General features: G+C 42.9%; 2 protein-coding genes across 13 annotated transcripts in view; one reads left to right on the top strand and one right to left on the bottom strand.

The window, feature by feature from the left end:
• LOC118414781 (dedicator of cytokinesis protein 1-like) overlaps positions 1-5,862 on the top strand; it is a 45,491-nt gene extending 39,629 nt beyond the window's left edge. For all 10 annotated transcript variants that reach the window (XM_035819023.1, XM_035819019.1, XM_035819025.1 and 7 more), the window contains 3 exons: positions 931-1,081; positions 1,739-1,878; positions 2,341-5,862. In XM_035819023.1, coding sequence (XP_035674916.1) covers positions 931-1,081; positions 1,739-1,878; positions 2,341-2,442 — 393 coding nt within the window. In that variant the 3' untranslated portion in view covers positions 2,443-5,862. The remainder of the gene's footprint in view (positions 1-930; positions 1,082-1,738; positions 1,879-2,340) is intronic.
• Positions 5,863-6,107: 245 nt separating this feature from the next.
• On the bottom strand, positions 6,108-17,728 carry LOC118414783 (protein-lysine 6-oxidase-like). 3 transcript variants are annotated; one of them, XM_035819030.1, is made up of 6 exons: positions 15,828-17,728; positions 14,010-14,256; positions 9,477-9,630; positions 8,033-8,128; positions 7,221-7,333; positions 6,108-6,951 (listed from the first exon to the last, which is right to left on the bottom strand). In XM_035819030.1, exons 1-6 carry the CDS (start codon positions 16,234-16,236, stop codon positions 6,927-6,929), a joined length of 1,044 nt encoding a protein of 347 aa, XP_035674923.1. In that variant the 5' UTR covers positions 16,237-17,728; the 3' UTR covers positions 6,108-6,926. The 3 variants fall into 3 exon arrangements, with proteins under 3 accessions (XP_035674923.1, XP_035674922.1, XP_035674920.1); XM_035819029.1 differs by lacking the exons at positions 8,033-8,128; positions 9,477-9,630 and adding exons at positions 8,186-8,281; positions 9,046-9,199 and having other exon boundaries at positions 15,828-17,372; XM_035819027.1 differs by lacking the exons at positions 8,033-8,128; positions 9,477-9,630 and adding exons at positions 8,186-8,281; positions 9,262-9,418 and having other exon boundaries at positions 15,828-17,349.
• Between the last annotated feature and the right edge of the window lie 481 nt (positions 17,729-18,209).

Below are 18,209 nucleotides of genomic sequence, written 5' to 3'. Positions count from 1 at the left end.
CATTTTCACATTAGCCTAAGACTGTATCAAAACAAAAATATTCCAATTTCAATTGTCAGTCTATGAAATCAGCTATTGAATTTTCTTTTTTGCTTTTCTAAAAAGACAAAGATGGACACTGTAAGACATTTTACATCACCTGACCTTTGAATATTCTGCTGTGTGTTAGCACAGGCCACCCCTAAGAACAAGTTGTGTATATCCCTGGAGTCGTACTTTTGCATGGCTCAAACAAAGGTTATGTTTTTGAAAGGTTTGAAAAAATAAGCAGTGTAGAGGGCAAGACAAGGGCAAGGAGCTTCAATGGCCCAAAGGTGAGAGATTGAGAAATGTTTGGTACACAAGGCCAGGGAGTGGTGTGGTTCTGCCCTGTACATGTCTGACTGTACCCACCTGTCCTGTCTGTGGGAGGGTGCCACACTCCTGTGGGGTAAAGACCACCCAGATAGGCACAGATAGGAGCTCTTGGGGAATCTGGATGGTAGCTAGAAATGGAACATGGAAAGACTTCACTACATGTGTGTAGAATTGTGTTTCTATGCTTTAAACACTGTACCTGATAACTTGAGAAAACCTAAGGTAAAGGTATTTTGAATGATTTTCCTCACTCCACACGGGTGAAAATGGGTAACCTGACTTTTTTAGGGAGGTAAAGTACAGTGGAAGGAGAGAAGTGGGCTTCACCTTCCGATACCATGCCCTACGCACGGTGGATAACCCACAGCCTCAACATGTACAAGCTCAAAACAGCCAAGGGACTACCTTACATGTATAATGATGCTGCCTAATTGATGCAGTTCAAGTTTGTTGCTTGGCCAAACCTAATTCAGTTGCTGTACATCCACCCAAGCCATGTTCACATCCTTTTCCCTACAGTTGAAGCCAGCCCGGCCTATGAGACCTGTCAGTCAGCCACGGATTTCTCTACAGTTGAAGCCAGCCCGGCCTATGAGACCTGTCAGTCAGCCACGGATTTCTCTTACAAAGCAGAACGGTGTGCCGGGCCCAGCCACCCCTCCTCCAAAGGTGAATCGGGATGTGAACCGGTCTGCAAGTCCTGCTGCAAGTGTGTCTTCGACAAGTAAGTAATCTGTTGGTGTGCCTTATAAGACAGGTAGGGATTAGGTAAAAGACTCTTTAATGTCATATATAGTATCTTCACTGACATAGAAAAATAACCATGTAATTGAATGGTACCAGTCTTTTATCTTAGATAATGGCAGTAATTAGCAAAGTTCAAGACTGGTTTTGTCAGCTTCTGAAGGTATCTGGTGCTGTGCCCTTTGTACACAATTTTAGGTATTTGACGAATGCACACACATCCTTGAAAAGAGATGCAAAGATTTGGCCCATTTTACCCTCATCAATTACATCTAAGCTGCTGAATTCAAACTATTCCAAATCTGAGCCAGGAACAACAACGACAGAGTAAATGTTGTTGAAGACAGTGGAGACAAATACACAGATGCAGGGAACCGTGAACTTGAACCCAAGGCTGTTGCCATCACATGTGATCTACATTGGAACAGACAGAGATAAGATTGGAAAAAAATGTTCCACCTACAGCAAAGCACTAATATTGTTGTGGTGAAGACAAACCCGTTGTCTTGGACCTGAACCAATGTACGCAGAACAGGACAGAAACTGTTATAATAGGAAACAACTTCTATTATTGGCTCCACTATGAGCTGTCTTAAATAGTCACCCAGTCTTACAGACTGCTTCTCTTGCTTATCAGGTTCGTCGTCCAGTGATGTGCCGCCCCCACTGCCAGAGAAGAAAGCTTATGCTGACTATGGAAACATCGCAGAAGATGAGGATGAACAGGGGTTACCACCTCCCCTGAGGGTTTCATCCCTCCCCAAGAGCAAGAGCAAGGTAGGGATTCAAACAGTAATATCAATTACTTTAACATGAAAGGAACTCAGAGGAAATGATGTACAAGTAGGTCATTTTGTTGTCTACATGTAGTTTCTTAGGAAAGAGTTTTCTATTTCTTTGCAGGCAGATGTTGCCTGTAATATTACATTTGGGGCAGGCTTTTTGTAAATCCAACCCCTTTTGTCTCTGCTGAAATCCACTTCTGCCACATTGTACATAGGTGAATGTGTACTGTATGGAGATCATTTCATGTGCATGTGGTTGTCTGGATAGAAGCACATAGGCAAGGGATATTAGAGATGCTACAAGTTACATTGGGCAATGACATGAACCCATGACAATTATCTGTCCAACAATTAACTTTTGTCTCCAATTAAGATAAATTGTCATAATTAACACCACAGCCATCACAGATAAGCTTGTTCAATAGTCACATTATCAGTGTACTTGTCTCCACAGCCAGTGCCACCTCTCCCCATTAAAGAGGGCGTAGATCCTTCCCAAACTCCACCTCTCCCCAAGAAACCCTCCCGCCACCCATCAGGACAGCAACAGCAGTAGACAAACAGGCCAGGCAGCCCAGTCTGACAATGGGCAGGATGTACAGTGGTGCTATCAGTAAAGACAGGCGACATTGAGGACTAAGTCTTCCAGACTCACTTTGTCTCGGTGTATAGGCAGAAACACTCTTCCAAAACTTGAACCAATTTTTATTGACAGTATTGGAAAGGGTACATGTAGTATTTCATACATAGCTTGAGCAATAGCTTTCACAGTTAGCTACATGTACACATAGACTTATGATAATCATATTTACAGATGACCCCATCCTAAAGGCACCACAGCTGTGGTGGTCCTCTCAGAATGGTAACATCCATGACAGGTTGTACATACTAAACAGTTGTTGTGTATATTGTATTGTGTACTGTAACTCTGCCCACATGCAGAAGGACAGTTTGGTGTATTGATGAACAGATTTTACAGTACTGTAGCATTGTTTGTAATGTTGAATATGTTGAACACTTACAAAATGTAAGACGTTGCTTACCATCCACAAGCAGAAATGACTTTTTATGTAGTGTCTTGTGAGGGAAGAAATCATGTGGTATCTGAATCATGTAACAGTGCAGCTGTAGCAGAGAACTGGTTCTCCCAAAATGTAAACAATATGGGGAAAAAACCTTCCTGTGAAAGAGTTTGTAAGAATTGTGTGAAAAGAATTCTGTGTTTAGTAAAGAACTTCAAATGGTGATAGCCAAATCTATAGGAATCTCCTGATAATGTTAAAGTGTTGAAATACACACAGTCTAATTATAACAAATAGGCCATATCCAAATGATAATGAAGTTGTTTAGATTGATACTGTCCCTTTGACACTTAGAAAGACTATTTTGCAAATAGAGAAATCATCTGACTGTGACAGAGCATTTTAACCCACAACTTTGTGCCATAATTAGTTATCATGTGGGCACAGAGGATCTACATGTACATGAAAGTATTAGACGGACTTTTTAACTTCTCCTCTGCTGAAAAAAAACGAAAATTTAGTGAATGAACTGGCACACAGCAGGGAAGGCTGAAACATGATACTAGTATTTACTGTCTCCTAGATCCTCCTTTTTTGGCATGACGTGTGCCAAACTCAAACTTGAGGGTTGCCATGTTCATGTTTGCCATCCAATTTGACCACTATATTGTAAGTTACAAATTGGAACATCTGAAATAAGAAACTGGACAGTGGTTGTGTACATGTGGGCAGAATTTAGAACAGTTGGGAGTTGGGACTATTGTTGTCATTCCCAACATTGGATCAGGAGTTGAAGAAAGGAAAATCATGTATATGTGTAAATATGTTTGTTTCAAAACAGAGGTTTTCCCTTAAAACTCACAGTTTTGAAATTCTAACAGTAGTAAATAAAAATTAGATAAAATACATGTTTGAGCAGAACTCTATAATCTACTGATATGATAATTGTTACCAAGAAAGATTTTAACGAAGAAGTTCCCTAACATGTATCTAAAATTATAGTGTTAACATCTTCATGCTTCAAAAAATTGCCAAATTTCCCTTATGATATTACAGCATTTGATGAGAATAATGTCTTCAAAAATTACACAACCCCTCAGCAAAGTCCTTCCCCAAACATTTGTCAATTGAAACAAGATTGGCAATTACAATGTAATAAGAAACTTAAAGCATTAGTTTCAAAGATGTAAACGTGTGCCATGAAATCTACATGTAAATGAGGTAGATAGTCGTGGTAATTTGTGCAGATAACAACATAGTTGATATGTCTATGGAGTAGTCTATGGGTAAGTGTACTAAGGAGGTACTAATCTATGTAGTATTTTTGCAATGTAGTGCTCTAAGATAGTAAGAATACAATGTCTGTCAATACTTTGATTGCTATGATCTCAGCTCCAAAAGGGTTTTCTTTGTTCCCATTTGAGAACGGTTGGCAACACAGTTTCCATTTGTCTTTCATAGATATTCTTGCTATTGCACAGTTTGTATCAACATCTGTGGCCGGCATTAATCTAATTCAAGAAGCATGTTTCATTTATGAAAACATTTATGAAAACCAATAGGAACTGAGAACATTTTTTGTGTAAATACAATGGCAGGGAGCACTGTTACATAGTGTTTCAGATAGGTGTACAATATAGGCGTCAGAAGGTGGATGTGATAGATTGTGTTCAGTCTTTTGACTAATACAGTACTAGATTTACCTGATTTAGTCAATTGAGGTCCCCATTTCATTATGGATCTCCAATACTTGTCACACTTCCCTATTCTCCCAAATCCCAGTGATATATTGACAATATTTTCTTCCTCTTTCACTTCCCTTTCCAATTTAATTGTATCAGCTTATTGAGGTCTCTCAAATATTTACTGTCCTTCCCTCTGTCATCTTGAGCATTAGAGTGACACAAACAGTAATGTCTTGTTACCATGCTTCAGCCCAGTTTGATGGTATGTTGGTATTTCCAGAATGCTGTGTTAAAGTCAGAGGCATGATGTAGAATTTGACAGCTTTTCTAATTTTATATTTCTCCACCAATAGATAAATCATAGACATGTTAGGTATGGATAATTTGTGCACAACCTCTCGTTAGTATTGGATGAAGGATAAGTTGAAAAAGGTCCATTGATTTGACAATTTTATATGTTTTGTTTTCTTTTAATGATTTTAAAAAATGTACATAAGAATGCTGATACTGGCTAAATGCAATAACAGATCGATTTTATTTATTGTTGTATACAAATATGGTAAAAAATGACTGCAGTAAGACCTTTCTATGTCTCTGTCTTGAACACCCTGATTGAAATTTCTACTTTTCTGAAGACACATGTTTTAAGATGAAGATTTGAATCACATTAGATAGAACGTGTAGTACTCTTAACAATTTTGTCTGGAAACTAACATGGGTCTCAGAGTTGTTAGTACTGGAACAATCTTTAACCAAAAGAGGGGACTCAATGTTATTGATAGATTCAGAAAAAACAATAAATGTTAGCCTAAGATGTCAAGTACATGATGGCAGTGTTCCTGAAGGGTGTGTACTGTATACTATAGATACTTGTCTTTATGTTTCAGACATGACTGTATTTATGTAATGTCTTCTGTGTGAGGTGCTTTGTGCTTTTAACTGGATTCAGAATCAATGATGGTAAAGTAGCTTTGTTCCTAGTTAATCATCTAGCTATACTAACAAGCGTCATGGTGTTCTTGTGATAGTGCAGGGCCTTTTGTTGAAGTTTCTTTGGACTCGTTTTTATATCTTCTTTTACTCCAGAGCATTGGCATTTTTGTTTGCATGACATATTTTTATGGGTAAAATCCTACTTTTAAGGACTGTGGGCAGGATCCTTTCATTGTATGCTTTGTAATATAGCTGTATAAGATGTAAGAATGATTAACTCCTCTTGGAACATTTCAGTTATTATGAAAAGCAATAAAACGGATCATGTATTGTCAATAGGAACAGTGTGTTGTTTGTCTCGGCTGATGGTGGGTAGGAAGAGTTGTGAATATCTAGGTTCTATTGGAAATAATTTAAAAGCAGATCCAGGAATGGGAGAATGACACTTTCTTCCACTTATACATTTGTATATATTGCTCAACTAGCATCAGTTTTAACTGAAAGTGTCTGTTTGTATTACAAGTCCTGTAGACATACATCTTCTTTAAACAAACGTACAACAAACTGTAGGAGAAGTCCTCTCTCTGTCTTTGGTATGAACTTTATTGAAACGGGTTTTCACACAACAAAACAGTATCACATCTACCGCTGGTTGGGTGTATCTCTCACTTAGGTTGATTTATTATTTTAAAAAAGGATCATTACTACAATGGAGGTTAGCAGTACCATAATATTAATTCCTGAAATCATGCATTACACTGATAACCAGGTATACAAAACAGAGCACTGAATAAAGTACAGCCAACATAGTACAAGGTATTGATTATATATAGAATTAGACAGCACACAGTCATGGAGACAGGCAAAACAGTTACCTATAACAACTTGTCCAACTATATATATATAGATACACGTTTCGTGCAGCAAATACATCCAAAAAGCTCTAAATTGACAGCCTGAGAAAACTTCACCGTAAATATACATCCAGTAGAAATCGGTCAGCATCATATCTGTGTTTTTTTTTTCTTTATGGCAAATATCTCCATGGGATTCCATGAAAGTGTTGATTTTTCGCTTCTCGCTAGTTTGTAGAACATTGTATTTGTAACATGTAACGTTAACACTTGCAGAGGTTATTACATAGTAATGTTGATGCTTATGTTAGCTAAAACTTAGTTATTGGTTGGAATCAGCATAGCAAAACATTCTACATGATTGAATGGAGCGTGTTGTCCTTTTACTACAAACAAGATAACGGTTCACACATAGCACCAAGTTGTGTCGAGGCGAGTTGTAACTATTTTGATGATGACTTTCGCAAGAATAGATGCTCTGACGATGAATAGCCATTGAGCGTCTGAATGCCGAGTGATGACTTCTGAATGAGCACGAACTTCAGTTCACCCACGGCTGCTTCTCAGGTGTCTGTGAGGGAACGAACAGGAGCATCGTGACCAAACTAACGATAGATGTACATCAGCCAATGTTCTCCCGACACTCCTAGTAATATACTGAACCGACACCGCGAGGTGATAAATACTTTTTAACGGCATTTTGAAGAAAACAGATGCTGACATTTTAGTCAACACTGCATAAAGAAAGATACATATACATGTAATCCGCAAAACAGCAGAATTCTGTTTAAAAGTTATGGAGAACAGAACCGATACAAGATGGATCTACCCCAAACTTACGTCCTGATGCAGTTGTAGACCTGTACGCTGTTCCTATATAGCCGGACGTCACATGTGATCCTGTTGTTGTCAAAGCTACTCTCCCTGACGCGGCGTTCTGGGTTTATTGAGATCTACAAAGAAATGAGAATACAAACACGACACAACCTACAGATTAGTCAATGAATGAGTACCGTTGTACCCCATATTTTTGCCGGAAGCCAGTCTACCAGTGAATTATATGATAAAGCCACAATTATTTGTGACTTACCCAGAGCCGTTTCTACCAACAGTCGACAAGTACGAGGTTATCTGGACTCATTGATGGAGAAATGCCATAGTTGACCCATCACACCATGCCAATCTCATTATCTTAATACATGCACTTTCAGACTCACACAATAGGTCTTTACAGGAAGATAGAACAGTAACAGAGGTCAACCAGGTCTTAGGATTGAATGACTGAGAACCATCAAAAGGACAGCCTATGAAAGGGATTGTATTCTGTATTGGTTGGGAAGTAACAACCGTACAGACAATTAGAGTTGCAGTGGATCTCAGGATGGGTAGGAAGGGATTGGATGCATTGGTAGGGCTCTGTATACCATCGGTACTCAGGAACGGGAAGAGCTGGTAGAGAGAGGGTCAGACAAGTCAATAACAAAGCGATCAGGAACGCAGCATCCAAGAAGAACACGGCGAGAAGAAAGCTGGATCGGCTCTTGAAGATAAAAGACATCTGAGAAATGGGTTTTAAGAAGACGCAGACTGAGACTGAAATCTAGTTAGAGAAAACAAACTTGAGGGCACAGTAGGCACAGTAGTCGTCAAACCTCCAGAACGTAGTTGCCGGCCTTGACATCCGTAATGTCAATCCACTGGCAGTCAATGTTGTGTTCGTAACTGTCCCAGCAGTTGACAGCAATTCCCTTGAAGAGAGCAACAAAACATAGGTTTAGTGTCAGGCACTACTGGTATGTACGCACCTCGAGGATGTACTTTCCAGGCTTGACATCAGTGATGTCAATCCACTGGCAGTCGATGTCGTGCTTGTACGTGTCCCAGCAACCCGCCGAGATGCCCTAGAGATGGAAAAGATCAAGTAGCCATAATCAGTCAGTGGAACATGGCCAGCCTGCTGTCACAAGGATCGACGAACGAAATCAGTAAGATTTCAGCATGCTCTGCACTGTAGTTTTATTATATGGCGAATGATAATGTTAACTTTTCGTTGACCAGCAAATCTAACTGCTAAAATTAAGGAAGTTTAATGCTAGTTAGCATGATATTATCAATAACTAAAACACAGACAAAATGGGTGATGCTGCTATGGTAATGGCGTGTGTTCTGCTGATTATATAGTCTGTTGAAGTAAGCAACCGAAGACTATACAGCTTCCCCAGCCAGGGTGTGCAGTCTGCCTTTCAACTGTACGCGTGTTGACGATTTTGTTTCTGATTGGCTTCTATGAAATACGACAGACAGAAATTTGGAGGTACTCCTATTTTTTATTGCCTCTTACTATATATACCTACACTATTCGTAAACACTTGTGGCTTGTGCTATACAATCATCGATGCAATACCTTCTAACATGATATTGTCAGTAAATAGCTTCAGGGGTCTATTGTGGTCCAAGTTGATACCTGGTGTTTTTACTGCTCTGAACCGCCTAAAGTGGAGGTAGGGTTTAAGCTGCCACAAAAATGCGTAAGTGTGGGAACTAGTTGTACGGGCTAGCTAGCCCTTGCTCACCCCTAGTGGGACGCTCATGCGCTATGCTGATAGCGCCGTTAGGGTGCGCCGTCTTGCAGCTGTCTACGGACGGCTACATGCCCTAGATTCACCTGGCTTCCGAGGTCACAGTCGTATTTGCGGAGATAATTGAAGCTACACTGGGTGTCCTCCAAACAGAAACTGGCCTTGTGCCCTTCCGCAGCCCTCGCGCCCGTTACATCAAGGAGTAGGTAGTGAGCAAAAACCTCCATGCTGTGATGGTGACTGAGGTGGGACATCAACACAGAAACATGCAGTTAGTGCAGTGATTAACCTCCACACATCACCTGAACACCAGTGCTGCACAGATATTGCCTTTGCGTCCAGAAGGTACACCCTGTGTCCTCTAAGCAGAAGCTCGCCTTGTGGCCTTCAGCCTCCTTCTTCCCCGTGCGCTCGTCTAGCAAGTCGTAGTACGTGAATACCTCCATGCTATGATGGTGCCTGAGAAAGAAATGAGAACTCCATACGTTAGAGGCAGTTGACAGAAAAGGCTATTCACCTGGCGTCCTAGCGCGCAGTTATATTTGCGGTAGGTGCGGCGGCACCCGGTGTCCTCCAGGCAGAAGCTGGCCTTGTGTCCCTCCGCCACCTGCTGTCCACTGGACGCATCCAGCAGGTCATACTTTGCGAACGTCTCCATGCTGTGGTGATGCCTGTAAATCAACACAGTTTTACGTTAAGAGGTCACGTGGCAGAAGGTGTAGACCAACCAGGAGCTGAGGGTTCATAGAGAGGCAGGCGGAGATGGTGGCTGGGTAGTAGTGAAGAGGGATGGGATCCAGGAGTCTTGACCGCAGAGGTAGGGGCTGTAAGAAGACAAGGGAGAGAGGGCAGAAATAGTGAGTGAAGGATGAACTTCAATCATACAAATTACATTACCTTAAAGACACATATGCTAAGTAACGTTACATCTAGAGTAGATCGTTGTTCATAAAAGCCTAATTAGTCTGTACAAGAAAGCTATAGGCACACAGCCTAGTGTTTGAGTCGAAGTTATCAAGACTCGGCCCTTGAGACTGTCCTGCAATTTTTCCAGACCCATTAGAGCTAATGATGTCAGACGGTCGATTAAGTGATTAAAGCTTTTTAAGTCTTTAAACTCGATCTGTTGACCCTACAGTAAGATGTCAGCACAGCCCAGACGTTGTTGTTATCTAACGTGCAGGTCTTTAGTCACGCGTCAGCTGGTGCTCCGCCCTTTCCTAAACTTACAAAGCGCCAAGGCCATCCCGCCGTATTTGTCCTTGAAGACCCATCATCACAGGGTACAGGCTATTTCCCACACCTTCCAAAGTAGTATCTGGTCAATGGACCAATTGCGGTGCTTGTTTATATTTGTACAGACCACCCTGGTAATGCAATCTGGCGCTGATTGATGCTTGTAGCCGCAGTGTATCCCTCGCGCATGGCGTGTGTATACGATGCCACTTGTGGAATGTAGAGACACTATACCTTTTGATGGTGATGCAGGCGAAAAAGGCGTGAACATAGTCGTCATCTATCGACCTTAGAGCTTGATTTATGAATCTTTATTTGCGTATCTCATTTTTGTCACAACCAAATTTATACCACAGCTAAACAGAGGTCGGTAGAGGTATGGAAATTACATGAGGGATGGAGGTTACGAGGATGAGGTACTATAGTATGAACTCATTCTACTCATCAATCACCCTTGGATGGCACCAATATTCTTTTTACTTTGTCTGTCTCCTAACATACCATTCGGACAATGTTTTGCCAATTCAACCTCCAATATCTGATCGCTTCATCAGATCAGTAAAACCTCTTCTTCTATGTTGCTGCCTCATTCGGTGCGCTTTGCTATGGTATGCTCCATTTAGGTGAAAAATATGCTAAAACCATAAAAGTACGGGACCTGCTACTCTCTAAGCAAAGGTAAGGCCCGGTTAATGTCTCGTGAGACATCAGGAAACGGTACAAAATAGAAAGCCCGATGAAAACGCCGAAAAAAACGTCAAAAGGCAGCCGGAGTCTAACCTCTGCTTGGAGAGTAGTTACCTGCATAAAAGCATAATGTCTCTAAAATTGGCAATTGTCGCGTGTAGCAGAACTAGGTTTTTTTTAAACGTGATAGGATAACGTTGACCAGAGTCAATGTTACTACAAGATAAGCGAAGTGGACTTTGTACTTGGCAGTCGCGAGGCGGGGCATACGTGCATTTCCTCACGCGTTAGGTGGCGACAGGGTTAGGGGAGGGTTGGAATCAGTTTATGTTACCCCCAGTGTTCACAAAACGCCTTCTGAAAAGCCTCATTGTTTCTTCCCATCCTCGCTAATAGACTACAACAAACAAGCCGCGGCTGCCGGTTTTTCATGTAGTGCAATCTACACCTGAATGACCTGACCTGGGGTCACTTTTGTTACTTAACACGTTAAGGGCCCAGAATTTCGAACAAGGTGCGGTAAAACCCATTTGTACCAAACCAAGTCTAACTGCTAACACGGGTCAGGGGAACATCAGACTGCTGAGTCACTGTGTACGTAATAATTCACTGAGATCCAACCTACATGGAATACAATGAAATTGGTACAAAGTAGCAAAAAATAAAGTTTTGCCAAGTCTAAAATCTCTTACACCTGTCTAGGATATTACCAGCCATCGGACATTACAAGTTCATGAGCTTTAGATGAACTTTTGGTGTTTTATATGAGCATCCATAATGTACCAGGTATGATGATCTGTTCCAGTACAATTCCTCTTCAAAAAAGTTGAACGTCTACAAACTAAGTCGTTGACCTTGTATGTCGTTTGAATATGTCAAACTGAATTAGTGAGCTTAGGCCGTTATAAAACCAGACGTCCATCATAGCGTCCCCATCGGGGCATCGAGGTTTCACCTAACATAAGTGGTCACACATGTTGGCTAATTAGGAAAGTAATAGCTCTTAGCTATGGTAAGGAGCGGCGACAAGGGAACCCCACCCCTGCCTCCCGCCACACGTGTGTTGTGGTGACAAACGCACAAAGAATGGACCATAAACACAGCCGTAACCTGTGTGTATTTTTGTTAGGCGCTTGATCTGTATAAAACCTCACGGTGAGTTATCACCTGTCCCGAAGCATAAACAATGTAGTGCGTTTGAATCTAACTGCCTAATGCCATGGCGGAGTTATACAACACCGACCGTTGTTAAATATATCAGCACACTTAGCTATAGTGGTTGAACATTGGCACTAGACTAGGCGTTATACCAACCTTTCTCCACGCCAGTTTCAGTACGTTAACCGAGGATCTGGCCTCTCGGTTATTTACTACTTTCACCCCTTAAGGTTAAGGGTGTTTGGTTCTAGACAGTAAGCTGTTGTGTCTTCATCTCGCTGTGTTTTGTGAATGATGTACTGAGTCTGAAGCACTTCATGCTCTTTTGCCTGGGAGTAGCCGTGTCGGCTAGCGCTGGACCATAGGTATTTGTCTAGACATTGTATCATACGGGGATGAGTGGATGTTGGGCATGTAGCTGGATGTCAAACGCTACTGAAAAAACGTGAAATGTTTGTTGACAAGCTCTTCATTGCCTGTGCTTTTTAGGAAATCTATAGTTTTTGTTAGTGGATAGAAGTTACTGTACTTTTAAACGGAGGATATACATGAAACGGCAAGTTATCATTCAAAAACTGATTTTTGTCACTCCTTTGTAAAATTATACTGAGCAGCCTTTTGTGCATAGTTTGTGGCTAAACCATCTTTCATCTTGTTGTAACGTTCTGCTCTCCTAAAGCTAGCGGTTTTGTGCGAAGACAAAAGTGTTTTATTCTCACTGGCACTGGTAGGTCTCAGGTGAACATCAGGACACGCTCTTTCCGACTTTCGCCACTTGTATATCTGTGATGATTTGTCGTGTCGTCTTTGCATCTTCCACGATGATGATCTTCGTCTTTCTAGAACAACCTAGAACCACACACACTCCGCGCTGTTGTTGAAGATTGAGTTTGTCATTCCAGAAATGCCTACAGACACTGAATATGGGCGAGTTCAAGTAGCCATGACGTGTACGCAAGGAGTCTATAATGAGTCTTTTAAAGTCCGGACATACTTCAAAACAAACGATTCAAATGTTGACATTCTTTCCTCAGCTCTCAAAGTTTAGTCAATGGACAGGCTGGGCTTTCTATGGCCTTCTAGCTTGTGAATATTTAAAGGCGACCTATCATATAAAAGGTATGTAGTGTATGTTGGCGAAGGCAGGAGTAGTTAGTTGCCAGGTGAAGAGGACCACCTAACGGGAAGCGGTACGGTTTGTCAGGTTTAATGCCAATCACCACAGTGACCGTCGAACCTGCACGTAAGACCTTTACTAAGACGACTTTCCACACGGAATCTACGGACACCTGATTGTTGAGTAGCTCAAAGAGGTTGCCTTGTGTTCTAGCAAATACAGCAAAAGTAACCGTACGACGCTAATCACAACTAGAGCCGCCTATCAAGGAACGACGATTCAAAGCTCCTATATTTCCTAGGAAGGGACCTGTCAGTATATTTCTTCCCGCGGCACGGAATGTTGTTCCCTATTGCCATATGGATTCGATGGAGTTGCGCACCTTACTCGCCGGGGGAGCCTCGGGGGTCAAGTAGGTGGGGAGGGGGGCAGCTTAGGCGGCATGTAAAACATGGTTAGGTTACTTAGTGCGCCTTACAAGCAGTACTTAAGTTAGAGAAAACTATTTTTCTAACATTCTTACAGCATTGGTCGGCCATGGCTGTCGGCTATCACATTTGTCAAGATACATGTAGTTGGGGCAGGCGCCAGTCAATGCAACAGAAGTCTTAGTCTAATATATTCTAAAGTCATGGCAAGTTCCGAAAGATGGTAATCACACTTTCAATCCGACACCTGTTATCATCTTATAAAAAGATTTGATTATCTGATGCCTTTAATAGATTTTGATGATGTTTGAACAGAAAATGAAACATGTCCGGCTCCAATTATGGATGCCGAAACATCTGGGTCACGGATTAGCAAACTCCGGTGCGGAACTGTGAGTCACCAGAACAACACATCAGTACTCACTGGTGACAGGAGTGCCATTCCCACTGAGACGGGTCCGAGTCGGGCAGGAAGTCCGCGTCTCCTTCGTTGGTTGTCCGCTGTGAGAAGCGCAGCAGCCGCCGCACGCTGTCCTGGGTGGCGGTCCGGCTGTAGGCAGAGCTGGACAGGCACTTCTCCGACTTGGCGCACTGCAGTCGGTACAGAGGCACGTTCTCCGTGTAGGCCGTGGTCTGCACCAGGGCGGCATCAGGGACAAGGTCGGGCAGGCCTGGGACAACCGGCAACACAGATAATTTGTCAAGAAGCGGAAGCGTGAACTCATTTATTGGTCTGTTCGATCTCCTTAACCGAACAGGCCCACAGCGGCAAAATGTTAACGTTACTAAGTACAGTAGTAAAGGATGTGCTAACCAATCGGCTAACTCATTAACCTGTGTATCTTCAGTTCCTACTAAAAGCATACACCTATAAAGACAGGCAGTGAGCTTACTTAGCCATTGGCTACAGTCCCGCCCACTCGAGAGGCCTAAGTAAAGCAGTCATTCATTGATTGACCTACCGATAAACGTCTTACCAAAACGGCCCATACTTCAACAAGAAATAGTTCTGGCACTATTGGCAAAGTCTATGGTGATAATCAGTATAATTGTATTAGCCAAGGCCTTAATCAATATTCTAATCGGCCATATGAACGGCGTTTTCGGTGTAAAAGGTATTTTCCAATGTACACCCGTAATACAGTTGCGCTATCAGTACTGTCTGATGACTTTGCGCCTGTCACATTCGCCCGTAGCGGCAGGGTCTACGTTTGGCCTCTCTTAATAATATTAAGGTCCTACAGTTACAAAGCGACTTGAAAGCATCCCTCTTTTTCTTATTTTAACTACGGGTCTAACTCTGATCCCATTTTACATTGTGTAAGGTTTTGACCACAAACTGGGCACATCTAAGTATTGCAGCTAATTTGTTTCGTTGTTGACGTTCAAACATTTCGGCTGCCTTAGTTCTGCTGTACCGCAAACTCACCTCACGTGAGGCGGCCTTAAACCGAAAGCAAAGCACCAATTCACACTTCAGACTGACCACAAATATGGGCGTTGTTTTATGTTGGCCCCTAACCCCTTCGTCTACAAATTAGTGGGAACGTTCTTGCGAACTGTAAGCGCCACCCGGTCGTGAGCAGACAACAGAGCACTACTGTACACTGGTGTCAGTAAAGACAACGTCGTACATATATAAAGCCAAAATAAACTCCTACCAAATGTTCCCGTTCTCAGGCTCAAGAACGCAAAAAAATAACATGACCTGATATTCAGAGGAGATGTTTTGTTGAATAGAAACCAGATTGACAGCAATATGAATGCTGACAGGTTTATTTACATCTTTTGCGTCTGCGATTTTGGATGAGTGTCACGCCCCAAAGCCCCGTTTTAACACAGTCATTCCTGCAGTTAGCCAGGAATAAACAGTTCCCTTCAAAGCAAACACAGCGGGATTTTACGTGCCGGGTGGAACGTCACTGTTGAACTTGATGTGTAGGTTACAGTGCCCGGTGGTGACAAGCTAATGTTTGTTCATCAGTGCTGAAGGGAGGGTGCAAAACTGTTGATGACTTCTGGAAAATTGCCGTACAGCATGAAGGGATTGACTTTTTTCTTTAAATCAGTTAACGAACATATGTAAACATCAATTTCTGAAACAGAAACTTCCCCTATAACTTGCACTGTGCGATAATCCTGTAAATTTGTTTTCAGCTCACAAGAAATAAGCATTACACATCAATTGTGATTTGAAACATTCTTCATGTTCAAATTGTAAGAAAAGAGTATAACAACCGACCGGATCTCCTGAGAGAATTGGAGCGCCTGCCCGTGGTTCTCCTGGCGTATCCATAGGCCGGAGACCTGCGGCTGTAGGTGCGCTGTCCTGCTTGTCGGCCGCCTGTGCTGTACTGCTGGTAGGCGTACTGGGGCTGGGAGCCGGGCTGCACGCGGCTGGAGCCGTAGGACGAGGACCCGTACTGGGAGGCGTACTGCGAGTGGGAGCCGAAGTTTTGGGCGAGGTACTGCGCGTACTGCTGCGCGTAGGACGACGACGACGAGGAGGACGAGCTTTGGTAAGAGTTGTACGGATAGTAGTAGTTCCCGTTGTAGAAGTACTGGTACTGGTACACACCGTATAACATACAGAACACAACGAACGAGGTGACGCCGGTGAACTGGAATACTTTCATGCACTGAGATGGCATCTTGACGGGAGGAGGAAGTTTCACACTTGCTTGAGAAAAGCCTGGAGCTGGAGCGGTGCTGGATTGCTGAGTGACCTACAATCGCTGCGGCTTGTGTAACTTTAGCGGTATTTTGTTGGCTGCGCTGGTTCTCTGGCACTCTGGATCACCAAGGTTCACCTAGGGGGCTCGCTAGAGACTGAGGGAACGTCCGTCTCTTGCTGACTCCCCCACCGGCTATGGACCGCCGACAGTAACACGTGACCCAAGGGGTCCTGGGTCTGGAGGAAGGGTAGCCAATAGGCGTCTTCAGCACAGGTGATAGAGTCTTGGCCGCACTCTAGAGTTCACTGATGTTCCTCCTCGCCTCATAGACCTCTCTGGGATTTCACAAAAAGGGCGGATCGACCTCTGCCCCAGAATCTAATCCAGCCGGCCCTGTCTGTATGACTGGGAAGTTTGTCAGGTCAATATGGCCTACGTGCCGAGCCGAGGCGAGAGAAAAATGCCAAAGTGGGCGGACTCCTCTCGGGGAAACTTCAGTTGTAAACCCTGCCACACGCCGGTACATTTGATACGTTTGGCAGCGCCGTCAGTGCTGCTGGGATGGCCCGGAGACGAAAAAACATTAGTCCTGTCTGGGCTCATTACCCCAAGGTCCACAGGAAGGTCGGCAGTGTGTACCTACCAACTTATGGCATGAACGTCAATGCCAAACAGAAAAGTAAAAACGCTACCAGGTTCGATTTGTGTCAATTTGCATCACATTACCTGCTATGATGTGTTTCATGATCAAGGAAGGGGATTTGAAAGACCTGTCCGGTAATGGCGGGGATAGTTTGCTGAGGAACACATGTCCCCTCCAACCCTGAAAAACGATACTGTAAACATCAGCTGGTCCTACAGAAGGCGACCGGAGATAACCCCGCATATCTGTGTTCGACATGTACAGTTTCTCATCCTGCTCCGACAACAACAACAACAACAACAGCTAGGCTCAGGCTGGTCAGGCTTTTCAACTTATTTACGCCTGCTGATGTTTGGAACTAAACGGTTGTTTGAGAGCAATAGGCCGTTTATTTTTGTTGCAGCCTTGTACTTCACCTTAGATGAAGATGAATGTGCGTGGACAAATTTCGTATTGTGACTCCAGGGTATCGAAGTGCAATATTTCTGTAGGGAAGAATGACTTGTCAAGTTAACTGATCTTAACTATCCACCAATTAATGGTGGTAAATCACACATGCGCAGACTGCACGATTTGGAAAACTATTGTCATCATCCGTCAATCAGTAACAGTAACATTACAGGCGCGAGTGACATCCTCTCAAGGATGGACAAATATAGAAGCATGTAAACATCTCGTTCCAGTCGGGGATGGCAGGACCGTCACGAGCCAGCTGAGAACGAGGCGAGGGAACGTCTTGGCGAGAGCATCCTGGGAACGAGAGCGGTACTTTTTGTGACGTCTCATCTTCACGATGAATCTACCTTCATTCAATTCCATTTCAACCATATTGAATCACACGGAAAAAACATTGTGATAACCTGTTACAAAATAAAACAAATAGTTGTGAGACTTGTGACTGTCTCCTAGTTTTCATGAATCCAAAAGCATACTAGGAGTAAGACTCTCACAGTTGTGACATTGTGTCGGATAAGCTTTACCATCAAAGTTCAATGGTTATTTGCCGATAATACCATCGCAGAGTTGCAAAGTAATGTTATGAGCTCCTTTACAAATGCTTGCTTGTAACGCAAGGAAGGTATACGTATGACAAACTAAAGTAGCAGTACCGAACTACATACAACTGCTTGGCACCACCAGTAAACATTTGTATTATGTGACAAACTCAGAAGGTAGGCGTTTTATCCCTGGTCTACTGTTGGCATTGACTCATCAGTACAAACAGGCTCTCTTCCCACCAGGAGCATTCCTGTGGTTAACCACAGCTGCAGTAGCGTGGAAATGAGCTTCGGGGTTGTCCAAACAG

The sequence above is a fragment of the Branchiostoma floridae genome, chromosome 4, assembly GCF_000003815.2.
Source record: "Branchiostoma floridae strain S238N-H82 chromosome 4, Bfl_VNyyK, whole genome shotgun sequence".
Lineage (NCBI taxonomy): Eukaryota > Metazoa > Chordata > Leptocardii > Amphioxiformes > Branchiostomatidae > Branchiostoma > Branchiostoma floridae.
Note: the sequence above shows the minus strand (reverse complement) of the source record. Positions and strands in the feature narration are given on the sequence as shown.